Here is a 15,562-nt window from a genome sequence, read left to right on the forward strand (position 1 = left end):
GTTCAAAGTTTCAATGGCATTGAAAAAAGTGCCCCCCCAAGCCACAGCCGAGCAAGACACCTGCCTGCCCGCCCAGCGGCGCTCTTCCTCCTGTCCGAGGTTTTCATTGTTGTGAGGATTGGCAGTGGGGGGTGTTTGGTTTTTATTTTGCTGGGTGGTTGCAGCAGGTTTTGGTCACTTCACATGACCCTAGGACACTGTGACCGTCATAAATATGAATCAGTTGCCGAGCATCCGAATGTAAATCACAAGACTCTGGAGATGCTGCAACATTCCAGCTGATCGGCGCTTCTTCTGGGCTCAGCGGAAGCGCCGGGATCAGCGCCGAGCTCCAGTAGGAGCCTGGCGCTGATCCTGGCACTTCCGCTGAGCCCTGACAGCCCTGCAGCTCCAGCCGTCTCTCGCTCAGGCTTGTGCGGTGCTGCCACATTCCCCTCCCCTGCTACCACTTTTCTTGGATGGTCGCGTACCACCTGCTAGGTGCCAATGTACCACAGGTGGTGCCCGTACCACTGGTTGAAAAGCCCAGAATAAAAGAACCAAGGTTGCCTACCCGTGCTAACCTTTCCCCCAAATATGCAACAGCTTTCTTAAAACCTGCTTCACAACGCCCAGATTCTATACCATGGGTCTTCAAACTCGGCCCTTTTATGACTCATGGACTTCAACTCCCAGAATTTCTCAGCCAGGCATGCTGGCTGAGGAATTCTGGGAGTTGAAGTCCATGAGTCATAAAAGGGCCGAGTTTGAAGACCCCTGTTCTATACAGTTTTTGAGGGCCATGTAGGATCAACTTTGTAATACAGGCAGTCCTTGACTTACAACAGTTCATTTAATGACCTGTTCAAAGTTACAACGGCACTGGGGAAAAAAATGACTTACGCCCGTTTTTCACGGTTACCGCCTCTGTAGCGGGACGCATGACCATGTGGTCAAAATCCAGATGCTTGGCCAACTAGTTCATACTTACGACCGTTGCAGCATGCAGGGGGGGGGGATCCCGTGATCCCCTTTTGCAACCTTTTAACAAGCAAAGTCAATGGGGAAGCCAGATTCAGTTAACTGCCTGGTTACTAACTTATCAACTGCAGTGATTTACTTAACAACTGTGGCAAGGCAGGTTGTAAAATGGGGCTAAACTCACTGAACAAACGTTTCCCTTAGCAACGTAGTTGTGGTTGTTAAGTCGAGGATTACCTGTACTTGAAATGTGGCTTTTGTGGTACTGTTGCACTGGGTAACTAACGTAAGTTTTCCTGTATTTTAAATTTCCTTTTTTTTTTTTTTGCAAATGTACTGCTAATAATTTGCCTTAACCTTCAAGAAAACCCTCCCGTTTCAGAAATGAGGACTCCATACATTGGAGATAGGTTTCATTTTCAGCTGTTCCCAAGCCTCCACGAACAAAGCAAGCGTTCAAATGTAGGAAAGCGTTGAGAATATATTTTACTCCTAATCTATTTGACGTTTTCCGCTTGCAAACGTTTTTTTTATTATTATTATTATTTTTATTCAGAATACAAAGCTCTTTTTTTATGGCTCCCATATCATTTGATGCTTTAACTCAACTGATGATTATTTGTAAACCAATCAACATTTACTTTGAAGTTCTTTGTAGGGCTAACTCTAAAAGGAAAGGTAAGCCATTTTATTTTTTTATTTTTTATTTTAATTCCATTTATATATCCCGCCCTTCTCCGAAGACTCAGGGCGGCTTACAAGCTTAGCAGTAGCCTTCATTCTATGTATATGCCTGCTTATTAGGGCTTTCACACACACACACCCCCAAGCGGCATTATTACAAAGTCAGCTTAATTGCCCCCAACAATCTGGGTCCTCCCTTTTCATAGGGAGACCCCTCTTTATCAGAGTACTTTAAAATAAATAGCTTTTAAACGATCTTCAGACTCGGTTGCTTATTGGAAAAAAGGTAAACCAAGACAGAACCTAGAGACAGATTTGGCCATCATTTCAAATGCTACATACATACATGCTTGCTTGCTAAATATAATAGGGGTTCAGAAAATTATACTTAATTTAAGAACCAAATGGGGGAAATTGTTGCCTCAAATTTTAGCCTTCGTTCTTAGCATTTTAAAAGGTGACATTAATACCTCTGGGCCTCTTCTCTATAAGAATTCGTCTTTTTCTTTTAAAGTGAGGCGATTCCTTTTTTGTATGCGAGAACTTCACGCTATACAAAGAATATTCTGAAAGTCCTTGTGAACGATACACTTGTAACTTTCAAGAAAGATATTAACCCTAGCTGGGAAAAAGTAAGGTAACTCATAAACTTGTCACTTGTGGAATGTTGCCTAGAATTTATTTATTTTATTTTATTAAATTTTTTATACCGCCCTATTCCCGAAGGAAAGGGACGCGGTGGCTCAGTGGGTTAGGACGCTGAGCTTGTCGATCAGAAGGTCGGCAGTTTGGCGGGTCGAATCCCGGCCACATGACCACGGAGACGTCCTCGGACAAGCACTGGCTCTTCGGCTTTGAAACGGAGATGAGCACCGGCCCCTAGAGTCGGAAACGACTAGCACGCATGTGCGGGGGAACCTTTACCTTTACCTATTCCCGAAGGACTCAGGGCGGTTTACAGGGCAGCATAAAATACAATATAAAAATAGTATAAAATTAAAATCGGTTAAATTAATTAAGCCCAACAATTAAAACAATATTAAAAGCTAAAACCCCTTCAGAATTAATGGTTTCTATTGTTCAAACATCACATGCAGTCAGTGTATTTTATTGATCAGTTACTTACTGATGTATCTCATATACTGAACATAAGTATCATTTGTTTGTGTACCCTATAAAAAGACTTAAACTGGGACGCTACACGTCCTCTTCATGACATATTTTCCTTGTTGCCTTCCGGGAGGAGGAGGCTTCGTGGTATCCGATGCAGAACATCCAGATTCAGTCACAGTTTTGTGCCATACAGTATTAACCTTGTAAACTCTAACGCTTCCTCCTTCTGTTGTGTATTCAATATGGAGACTGATTTAATATTTAATATTTGTACGTTACGTATATGTAAGGGCGTAGTTCTATACGTATGTTGTATAAAGGTAAAGGTAAAGGTTCCCCCACACGTGTGTGCTAGTCGTTTCCGACTCATCTCCGTTTCAAAGCCGAAGAGCCACCGCTTGTCCGAGGACGTCTCCGTGGTCATGTGGCCGGCATGACTAGACGCCAAAGGCGCACGGAACACTGTTACCTTCCCACCGGAGTGGTCCCTATTTCTCTACTTGCGTTTTTACGTGCTTTCGAACTGCTAGGTTGGCAGAAGCTGGGACGAGTAACAGGTGCTCACTCTGTTACGCGGCACTTGGGATTCGACCCGCCAAACTGCCGACCTTCTGATCGACAAGCTCAGCGTCCCAACCCACTGAGCCACCGCGTCCCTTTCGTATGTTGTATACAGTATGTTTAAATGTGTGTTCTGTATGTGTACACTTGGAGAGCAAACAACTAAATTTCATTGGTTAATGTGTGCCATTGTGCCCATAGTAAAAAAATGACAATAAAGGTTATTTAATCTAATCTAATCTTCCCCGAATAAATGTCTTTTTTTGGGGGGGGGGGCTTTGCCTAAATTACTTGGCGATTCTTATTTTCAGGAGGCAAAAAGGTGTTTTCTTTCCCAAATTCAGGGAATAGGTCTTCAGCTCTATGCACACTTGAGGTGACTGAGTATTTGAGGCAACAAATTTAGGGGTCACTCTTCGTCAGTCTCCATAAAATTTGCATTTCACGGATAGAAGGTCAAAAGGAGGAGGGGGACGGGGACCACAATGATGGGGAAATGCAATATAATGTTTCTACATAAAGCCTTTTTTCCTGCTTCTCCTCTCAGAGGTTTTGCAGTACTTCCACACACATCAAATTCAATCCTCTGAGTTTGCACCAAGATTTCAACTGGTTTTCTCTACGGGTGAGAAGTGCAGACCATAAAAGATTGAGAACGCCTTATCCTTGCAGCATTTTGGGGGGGGACTAAGAAATTGATTTCTGACTTTGTATCCAGTGGCTGAAGTTCATTTCAGGCTGCATTTAAAAAGAAAAAATGACCAGAATTTCAATTTCTCTACCTCCGGCTCCGCCAACGTATATCAGTGTTTTTGTTAAGCAGGTTTTAATTTTTAATTATTTTGGGGCTATTAAATTTAATTTAATTTTAACCTGTATATATTGTACTGTTTTAATTTGCCCTGTAAAGCGCCCTGAGTCCCTCGGGAAAAGGGCGGTATATAAATCAATCTATCTATCTATCTATCTATCTATCTATCTATCTATCTATCTATCTATCTATCTATCTATCTATCTATCTATCTAAATCTATCTATCTATCTATCTATCTATCTATCTATCTATCTATCTATCTATCTATCTATCTATCTATCTATCTATCTATCTAAAAAGCCAGGCACTGTAAATACCACACACACAACAGCACATACTCTGCTAGTGAGAAGTTCCCTGAAGATGGGATTCTAGCACAAATCCTGCAGCATTATCCTGGGACATGTATATGTGCCTTCATTTGGGGGAAAAACTAGTTAAGGAAGCTGCAATTTTGCCTACTAAATGTTTTGATAGAGGTGAGCCTTATGCTGCATTATAAATTGAGGGAAAGTATTTCAGGTAATGGCAGCACTTCTTGTTCTTTGTTGGCTGGGCACCGGGGAAAGCTGATTTTGAACGGTAACAATCGAGAGGGATAATTCACTGCCCTAATTCATGTCAATAGTATTGCCAGAGGGGGGGGGGGGGAAACTCTTTAATATTTTCACTGACTGCTTGCAACTTTCAAGGAAGATACTAGCCTAGCAAGGAAAAAGTAATGTAACCCATAAATTGGTCTCCGTTATCTAGAATCAATGTTTTGTACTGTTCCAATTGTTACATGCAATCACTATCTGCTATGGTTTGTTCATTTATTTACGGATGTATCACGGATAATACATCATTTGTTTCTTGTACCCTATAAAGACTTAAACCCTCCTCCCCAATAAATGTTTTTTTTTAAAAAATCCCATTTATATCCCGCCCTTCTCCGAAGACTCAGGGCGGCTTACAATCTAAGAAGCACAAATCAATGTGCTTAGCAATAGCCTTCATCCTATGTATATGCCTGCTTATTAGGGCTTTCACACACACCCCAAGCGGCATTATTACAAAGTCAGCTTAATTGCCCCCAACAATCTGGGTCCTCATTTTACCTACCTTGGAAGGATGGAAGGCTGAGTCAACCTTGAGCCTGGTGGGACTCGAACCTGCACTAATTGCAGGCAGCTGGTGTTACTTAAGGAGGCATTAGCCCACTGCTCCACCAAGGCTCTTTTGCTTTGCCTGAATTACTTGGTGATTCATATTTTCAAGAAAAGGGCAAAGCAGCCAAATTCAAACTCTCCCAAATTCAGGGAATAGGTCTTCAGCTCCCTGCACACTTGGGCTGTTGCACTTTTGGGGCAACAAAACCAAGTCACAAGTATCTTTTGGGGGGTGTGTGTGTCAGTCTTCAAATGGTTGCTAAGAGACCTGTTGTAAATGGAGGATTACCTATATTCACCGACACGTTATATTAAAAAGGCAGGATGAAAATAAAATGTTGTGACTATGCATCTACCTCAGAAATATCCTCTCTCTGCATGAGGGTGTTATGTGTAAATAAATATAAACAAAATAAGTGATACTAATACTAATTCAATCTGGAAATTATTTATGGACTGTAATTCTGCACACAGCCTCCTGCCACACTGGAAGTTTGCATTTCTTTCAACAGAAGGCTTTAAAACAACCGGAGTTTGTCTAACAAGTGGCCCTAAAATTAAGACTGCACTGATTCACGGCAGTTAGAAATAGTATTACTTTGCAGGTTTTGTCCTCCTCCGATTCAATCAACTGTCATAGTCAGTTTTAATGTGCATGATTATCTTTAAGGTAAAGGTGAAGGTTCCCCCGCACATGCGTGCTAGTCGTTTCCAACTCTAGGGGCCGGTGCTCATCTCCGTTTCAAAGCCGAAGAGCCAGCGCTTGTCCGAAGACATCTCCGTGGTCATGTGGCCGGCATGACTAGACGCCAAAGGCGCACGGAACGCTGTAGTGGTCCCTATTTTTCTACTTGCATTTTTACGTGGCTTTCGAACTGCTAGGTTGGCAGAAGCTGGGACGAGTAACAGGCGCTGACTCTGTTACGTGGCACTCGGGATTCGACCCGCCAAACTGCCGACCTTCTGATCGACAAGCTCAGCGTCCTAACCCACTGAGCCACCACGTCCTTTTCAACCAGTGGTACGGGTACTAATATGAAGTACTAGATTAAATATTAAATTATTAAATATTAAACACTTAATCGGTGGAACAACTTGCCTCCAGAACTTGTGGGTGCTCCAACCACTGGAGGTTTTTAATCTACAGTTGTGTAAAAATGAAGCTGTGGTGCTGCTGGGAATTCCAAGTGAGGGGCGGATTCCCAACAATTCTGCGCTTTCTTGGTTCTCCTGCGGGAAGACTGAAATTGTGCCTTGGCTGGAAAAAATTTTGGTAGGGGTAGCCTGTGGTTTTGAAGAGAAGGTTCAAGCAAGGTGGGCTGGAAGGTGAAGTAGACAAAAATGTGCCCTGTCATCTTTCGTTTCTGCCAATAATTATGGAACTAAAGAGTTGAAAGGGACCTTTTGAGGTCTTCTAGTCCAACCCCCTGCTCAAGCAGTGAAGCCTATACAGTTAGTCCTTGAATTACCAGTGTTTGTTTAATGACCCTTCAAAGGTACAACGGCACTGGAAAAGTGACTGTTTTTCACACTTAACGACCATTGCAGCACCACCGCCCCCGGTCACATGATCAAAATTCAGACTTTTGGCAACTGGCTCATATTTATGACGACTGCAGTGTTCTGAGGTCATGCGATTTATCTTTACCACTAGACAAAACTGCCATTCCAGTTTTCTTCATATTATGAATTATAAATGGTACTCTCATTGCCAAGTCCATCTGCCTTGTTTCTGGTCATCTTCACCTATTTCCTTTTAGCTCTCCACTGGGGTCTTTCTCTTTGCGTAAGGTGTTCAGTGTACAGTAATGCTAATTAAGTGGGGTGGATTTAAAGCAAAAGACAAAAGGTTAGTGTATCACTTTGGATTTTAATGTTTTTAGATTTTAATGTTTGACCTTGTTGTTTTTAACTCTCTGGAAAGCCGCCTAGAGGACGGGCAGCATGTACACTTAATGAATACATAAATGACATGTCTCTCTAGCTTCATGGGCTCTCATGGGAGGGAACATGTGTCAGATGCCTGGGTTGGGTGTGTACTTCTGCTGGTAGACATAAATATTAATGTGTCTAGTCGTTTCCAACTCTAGGGGCCGGTGCTCATCTCCGTTTCAAAGCCGAAGAGCCAGCGTTTTGTCCGAGGACATCTCCGTGGTCATGTGGCCGGCATGACTAGACGCCAAAGGCGCACGGAACGCTGTTACCTTCCCACCGTAGTGGTCCCTATTTTTCTACTTGCATTTTTTACGTGCTTTCGAACTGCTAGGTTGGCAGAAGCCGGGACGAGTAACAGGCGTTGACTCTGTTACGTGGCACTCGGGATTCGACCCGCCAAACTGCCGACCTTCTGATCGACAAGCACAGCGTCCTAACCCACTGAACCACCGCGTCCCTACATGATTATCTTTGCTCTACTGCAATTTATAAGAATACTTGCGGGCTTCTCCTTCTTTCATTTAATATCCTGTATATTTTTAACGTCGTTTTTATACGTGGTAAACCCTTACTGCATGTTCCTTTACTCACTCTCTTTTCTTACTCTTCAAGTATCTTGAGAAATACTGTTCTAAAATCTATTCATTTAACCCAAACAAACCAACATACAAGGACGGACCCTAACCCTAACCCTTGGCCACAGGTCCCCTTAGTCCGCTACCTGTCAGGTCCTCCAAGGTGGCTTCATTGCCTTCTGGATTCTCAGGATTTTCCTGCTGCTCTCCACCGTTGCCTCCATTGGCTCCGATCCTGGGAGGGCTGGCCTGATCCTGGCTCTCCGACATGGGCCCATCTAGGCTCACCAAAAGACAAGAAGGGAAGCAAGGCCCTTCAGTCAAAACCGTTCTCAATTTCAACTTACAACTGCCATGACTTATAAAACCAATTCTGGGATCCATTACGGTTGTAAGTCAAGGGGACTTACCTGTGCCAAAATGGGGGCGAAAGACACTTACCCGGCAAGTCGCCATCCTCCTTCTTGGCGATCTTTCTGCACCCCGATGTGCGCTTTGCGAGTGAAGAGGCCCTCTTTGTTTTGGAGACAACAGCTGCCCTCTTCTGAAACACCAAAGAGAGCAGGGGAAAAAGCTGTTAGCAGGATTAACAGCACACAAAGCGGGAGTAATTCTTGTTTATCTGCTCTGTATCTCTGAACAATCTTCCAACTATTGTTATAGTTACAGAACCAAGGAGGGAACTATAGGACAAGGGTCCCCAACCCCCAGTCCGTGGACCAGTACTGGGCCGCGGTGTGCCAGCAACCGGTCCTCACAAACAAGCAAAGACCCATCCGTGAGATGCAGGCTGCACCCAAAACCACGCACCTTCCGGTCCGCAGAAAAACCTGTTTCCACGGAACCGGTCCCTGGTGTCCTTGCTATAGGACCGTGGTGGCGAACCTATGGCACGCGTGCCACAGGTGGCACGCAGAGCCCTCTCCGTGGGCACACGTGCCGTCGCCCCAGTCCTGGGCCTTCAAGCTGGGTTTTATAAAACCTTTTCGCTTTAGGCCTCCGCCACCGTGTGCAAAAAAAAAAAAAAAGTTCAATTATTTTCAACTTCTCGCGGGAAAATAAGATCTTGCAAAGTTGGAATTGATTGATTGAACTTTTTAGTCCCACCCAGTCGGCCATTGCCACCACAGCCATGCCCACCCAATGGGCCACCCCCACCGATTGGTCCACACCCACCCGGCACCCGACCATACATAAGTTCGCCATTGCTGCTATAGGACATCCGATCCGACTCCTGATTCAGTCCACCTTCCCAAGAAATGTCAAACCAGATCCTACTTAAAGGCCCCAACATTTAGCGAAGAATCTTTGATGCTAGTATCCAAAGTTCTTCCATCCACCTCCGAAGGCCGCGAAAGAAGTCGCCTCGCGTGAGATGGGCAGCAACCAAATTAAATATGTAAATAAGCAATTTTTCCCCCTCCCATTACAAACACTTATTGTCATGGTAGTCCTGTGGTGCAGCCGGAACAATCCGGAGCTGAAAACTCTTTAAAACTATAGAGATGATGTATAGATTTTAGAAGGTCTCCTACTCTGCCACCTCTTACAACAGGGGTCTTCAAACCTGGCCCTTTTATGACTTGTGGACTTCAACTCCCAGAATTCCTCAGCCAGGCACGCGTGCCTGGCTGAGGAATTCTGGGAACTGAAGTCCACAAGTCATAAAAGGGCCAAGTTTGAAGACCCCTGTCTTACAATATTAGCCAACGCAGTATCAACAGTAAAGCTTCAAAGTTTCTAGGACCTATCGCCTCCAAGGACTTGAAATGGACACCGAACATTAGAAGCATCCTTAAAAAGGCACAACAAAGAATGTTCTTCCTGCGCCAACTCAGAAAGTTTAGATTGCCCAAGGACCTGCTGATATAGTTTTACAGAGAAATGACAGTGTCTCTCATTTGTACCTCAGTAACTGTCTTGATTTGGCACAGCAGCCAAACAGGGCAGGTACGGACTTCAACGGATAGGACTGCAGGAAAGAAAGATCGCAACCAGCCTGCCTTCCACTGAGGACGTGAATACTGGCCGAGCCAGAAAGAGGGCTGAGAAAACACATACCAGACCCCTCACATTCTGGATATATAACGTTTCAACTACTCCCTTCAGGATGCCACTACAGGGCATTGCATGTCAAAACAACTAGACACAATGATAAGTTCTTTCGTCTCGTTTCTCATCTTTTCTTCTCAACCATCTTCTCCTATTGGTTTCATACAATTTGTCTGGAAGTTTTTAAGAAGAGACTGGACAGCCATTTGTCTGAAATGGTATAGGGTTTCCTGCCTGAGCAGGGGGTTGGACTAGATGACCTCCAAGGTCCCTTCCTCCTCCTCCTCCTATTATTATTATTTCATTAAACATGAACCTCAGTCAACTGAACATTCAAATTGACTGGCACTGATAGTTGACATGGGTTGCTGCCAGCATCCTGGGTATTATTATTATTATTATTATTATTATTATTATTATTATTATTATTATTATTATTATTATTATTTTAATCCCATTTATATCCCACCCTTCTCCGAAGACTCAGGGCGGCTTACAATCTAAAGCACAAATCAATGTGCTTTATTATTATTTTATTTATTATTATTATATTATTATTATTATTATTATTATTATTATTATTTATTTATTCATTAAACATGAACCTCAATCAACTGAACATTCAAACTGACTGGCGCCGACAGTTCACATGGGTTGCTGCCAGCATCCTGGGTATTATTATTATTATTTATTCATTAAACATGAACCTCAATCAACTGAACATTCAATTGACTGGTGCTGATAGTTGACATGGGTTGCTGCCAGCATCCTGGGTATTATTATTATTATTATTATTATTATTAATTCATTAAACATGAACCTCAATCAACTGAACATTCAAACTGACCGGCGCTGACGACATGGATTGCTACCAGTATCCTGGGTATTATTATTATTATCATCATCATCATCATCAATTATTGTTTGTAGCTTATGACTGTAGCTATGATTATGATCTATGACCTATTACTTGCTCTTTATATGTACAGTGTGGGTTATGCACCAGAGACAAATTCCTTGTGTATCCAATCACACCACACTTGGCCAATAAAGAATTCTATTCTACAGGTAGTCCTCAATTTGCAACAGCTCATTTAGTGACCGTTCAAAGTTACAACAGCATTGGAAAAAGAGACTTTTGACCATTTTTCACAGTTACGACCTTTGCAGCATCCCCATGATCATGTGATCAAGATCCAGATGCTTGGAAACTGGTTCCTATTTATGACAGTTGCTGTGTCTCAAGGCCACGTGATCATCTTTTGCGATCCTTCTGACAAACCAAGGCAATGGGGAAGCCAGACTCACTTAAAAGAGAGAGTTATTAATTTATCAACTCCAGCGATTCGCTTAACGACTGGGGCAAGAAAAGTCATAAAACGGGTGGATATTCACTTAACAAATGTTTCGTTTAGCAACAGCAATTTTGAGCTTAATTGTGGTCGTAAGTGGAGGACTACCTGTATACAGAAAACGGCTGCCGTATTTGAATCATAACCTGTTCGTGAGACATCACAAGCAAGGATGTCACAGCACCCCATTTAACGTGCATCTGCTGTGTGAATTTGTGAGGCAGCACCTCGCTTTTCACTATTTTAATTATTTAGCTGGGGGCTCCTAACTCTGTTAATGTTCTTTCTCCTGTAAGCTAGTTATGAGCTACCCAGAGTTATGCCTTTATGATGGGCAACCATATAAAGTTCCCAGATAATGAGGTAAACCTCATTTCTGAAGGCTCAGTAACAAAGCACACGCCCTCAAATTTAAGGTCACCCTCTAAAAAGGCAGAAAGCCAGAAGCCAAGAATGAACGACAGCTTGTGGCTTTATCGTCTTCTTATTTACCAAACATTTCCAGAGTGAAGGTTAGGACTTTCCCCGTGCATTATGCCCACCTCTTCCCCTTGCTGCCTCTTTAGGAACTCCTCGGCCAGGCTTACGGCCTGGTCACAAGAGGAAGGCTGCCATTCCTTGACGTACTCCTGCATCTCCCGGGGCAGGATGGCCTGGAACTGCTCCAGGATGACCAATTCCAGCATCTGCAACTTGGTATGTTTTCCAGGCTTCAGCCACTGATGGCAGAGATCCCACAGCTGGCAGCAAGCATGGCGGGGCCCCTCCATCTCCTGGTAGCAGAAGTCTCGGAAATGCTGGCGCTGGACGTCCGAGTTGACTACCGGCTCCTCGGAAGCGTTTTGTCTCGTCTCTTCTGCGAGCTCCTTTTTGGTTCGGGCCTGGCGGAGGCGAAGGCGAAGGCTCTTCCTTGCTTGGGGTCCTGAGGTGGCTTGGTCGTGTGGGGAGGCAACCCGGAGCTCCACGGCAGAAGCAACTGAAGTGGACAAATGACATCGAGGCCTTTAGCGCAAGGTCTGCTCCGTTTCTCCTCCAGGCTAACAGCAATCACTTTGCACAAGTCCCTTGTCTATGTGAGTGGCGCCCTTTCCTTGACTGCAGAGTAACTCGTACCCTGCCTAGTCCCCTCATGATGGACTACTGCAGCGCGCTCTAGGTGGGGCTGCCCTTGGAAGACCATCTAGAAGCCGCAGCTGGTTCAAGAGGCAGGAAATAATGGGCGCTTCTCATTATGCCCGTGCATCATTACTGCTTCCTCAGCTGCCTCAGTTAACAAACAGCCCCTGGGTGCAATTCAAGGTGCAGTGATCTACCTATAAACCAGCAGCCTCCAATCTTTTGGACAACCAGGGACTGGTTCCATGGAGAAAGGATTTTTTTTTTTTTTGCGGACCAGAGCAGGTGTGGTTTTGTGTGCTGCCTGCATCCTGCAGACGGGGCTTCACTTGTTTGCACGGACTGGTTTCTGCCACGCTGCGGACTGGTGCCGGTGTATGGACCGGGGTTTGGGGACCCCTGCTACAAAACGCCTCATGGCAGAGGGCCGGATGCTTGAGTGACTGCTTGTCTCTGATCATTTCTGCTTGTTCAGGATATCTGGACGGAGCATAAACTTACAGCTGCGTCAACTCAAAGACGATTGGTTGAGTTTTAGTGCTTTGGGGGCGGTTAGGGTTAGGATCCTAGAAGTCAGCTTAAGCAGATTGTACTGCACATCAAAATGGCCGAAGCTGCGGAATAGTTTGCCAGAACAAATGACTGATGTGATCTGAAGCGCATTAAAGAGTTGGAACACTTCTCTGCACCGAAAACATAAAAGAGTTTGTTTTTTCTGAATGAAGAAAAAAGTAGCACGGCGGAATTCAGACCCACGTTCCATCCAAAATTGGGCGCCATTTATGTTTTCCGTAACGACCAACTGTATGTTGATGCTCCTCAGCAGGATATTTGTGTAACTCAATCTGAGCCCTCCCTGATTCCAAACTGACTCTTTCCTTACACAGGAAGAACAAGTCATAACTCCCGTGGTTTAAAACAGAGGTTCCTGGTCTGTGGATCGGCACTGGTCTACAGCATGCCAGGAACTGCTCCATTGAAAGCCCCATCCCCGGGAGGCAGGCAGCACCCAAAATCACGCCCCCTCCAATCCGTGGAAAAAACCTTTCTCCACAGAACCGGTCCCTGGCACCCAAAAGGTTGGCGGTTGCTGGTTTAGAACATGCTGGCTGAGGAATTCTGGGAGTTGAAGTCACACATGTTAAAGGTTGCTGAAGTTGAGAAATGCTGTCTATCACTGTCTGGGCCAACAGATTATGGACCAGTTGCAGCTTTTGAGTGGGATCCGAAGGCAGTCTTGTGTAGAGTACATTGCAAAGAATGTTATTTCGGTCATGTGTGTTATGATGTCATTACATACAACACATCATTTGCACATCCCAGTGGCACCCTCTTTGACAGGGGTCTTCAAACATGGCCCTTTTATGACTTGTGGACTTCAGCTCCCAGAATTCCTCAGCCAGTGTGCCTGGCTGAGGAATTCTGGGAGTTGAAGTCCACAAGTCATAAAAGTCCCAAGTTTGAAGACCCCTGCTCTTTGAGTTCCCAAACTCAACTAAAGGAGTCCATTTAATCAGCAAATTCGCAATTTAGTGAATTAATTCAACAAGATTTGCTGCGTAATAAACCGGCCAACTCCCCATCCCGTTCTCTCAACCCCCCTATGCTAATCACCAGTTATCGCCACCCGGTTCATGTCCCAAAAGTGCTTTTTCAAAAGGCAACTGGACTTCATTTTTCCTGACTGACTTGGAAAGTTAGTTGGCAAAGGAAGAAAGCTATAGAGTAAGATTGAAGGAAACAGAAGCTGTTGACCTATTACAGGGGATGCTATATGACTAATTAGATGTTTGAATATGGTTAAGAATAGATTGTTAGAAACAGAAGTATTATTGCAACTAGAGAGATAGGATTTGTAATCAGAATATCATATCTTGGTAGGAAAAGGGTGATAAGAATATGCTAAGAACTTTTGAATAAGGGATGCCTTGGGTTACCCAAATGTAACTTGTTTCGAAATTATAAATGATTGGGATACTTTGAACATGGATGGGAAATTAACATTGGAAAAAGCGAAAATAGGAGGATATGTATTAAACAAATGGAAACTGAGTGGAAATGCAATTAAGATGTGCTTTGGTTAGAAAAGATATTTTAAACTGATATTATTGCATTATTAGAAAAATGTTAACAAAGGTTGATATGCAATTGTATATTTACTAACAACAGTAAGAATTGTTATTTGCTTAGTGTGGAAAAATGGTTATTACCAGAAGAGAGGGTGTAATGGAGGGTGTAATATCAGACTTAGTTGGAAGAACCTTATGTGTACCACGGAATCACTAATGGACTCAGTCATCACATTGCCTATTGGGCACTTGTTTGTGAAAACAGAAAATTGTGTGTGTGTGTGTGTGTGTGTGTGTGTGTGTGTATATGTATCTATCTATCTATCTATCTATATATATACATATATATCTATATATACATATATATATAAATACATATACGTATATGTATATATATATATATGTATGCATGTATATGTGTATATATGTGTATGTGTGTGTGTGTGTGTATATATATATATATGTATGTATGTATGTGTGTATATATATATATATATATATATATATATATATATATATATATATATATATATATATATATATATATATATATATAAAACAGTGTTCCGTGCGCCTTTGGCGTCTAGTCATGCTGGCCACATGACCACGGAGACGTCCTCGGACAAACGCTGGCTCTTCGGCTTTGAAACGGAGATGAGCACCTAGAGTCGGAAACAACTAGGGAACCTTTACCTTTTATATATATATATATATATATATATATATATATATATATATATATATATATATATATATATATATATATATATATATATATATATATATATATATATATATATATATATATATATACACACACACACACACACATATATATATAATGTATGTATATATATTACACACACACACACACACACACACACACACACATATACACACACGTATATATAAAATAAGTTTGGATTGCTGACGAAGAATTAAAGGGAGACTGATATAGCTGTTTCAAGCTTCTTTGCTCTCATCAGTGTGTGTGTGTGTGTGTGTGTGTGTGTATGTATATGTATATAAAGGCAACTGGACTTTGTTTTTCCTTGAAGACGTTTCACTTCTCATCCAGGAAGCTTTTTCGGTTCTGACCGAATGGTGGGAGGACCAAAGGATTTATATTCCTTGCAGACAGCTGGTCATTTGCATCTTTTTAGAGAGTCGTTGAGGCCAGT

General features: G+C 43.0%; 1 protein-coding gene across 3 annotated transcripts in view; it reads right to left on the reverse strand.

Moving 5' to 3' along the window:
* LOC308661150 (uncharacterized protein) overlaps positions 1–15,562 on the reverse strand; it is a 46,069-nt gene that overhangs the window by 15,278 nt on the left and 15,229 nt on the right. For all 3 annotated transcript variants that reach the window (XM_081315950.1, XM_081315948.1, XM_081315949.1), the window contains exons 5-7: positions 11,739–12,172; positions 8,234–8,336; positions 7,939–8,070 (exon numbers count right to left, since the gene is read on the reverse strand). In XM_081315950.1, the coding sequence (XP_081172076.1) occupies positions 7,939–8,070; positions 8,234–8,336; positions 11,739–12,172 (669 nt within the window). The remainder of the gene's footprint in view (positions 1–7,938; positions 8,071–8,233; positions 8,337–11,738; positions 12,173–15,562) is intronic.

Source organism: Vipera berus (genome assembly GCF_964194415.1).
Source record: "Vipera berus genome assembly, chromosome: 2".
In the NCBI taxonomy this organism is placed as follows: domain Eukaryota; kingdom Metazoa; phylum Chordata; class Lepidosauria; order Squamata; family Viperidae; genus Vipera; species Vipera berus.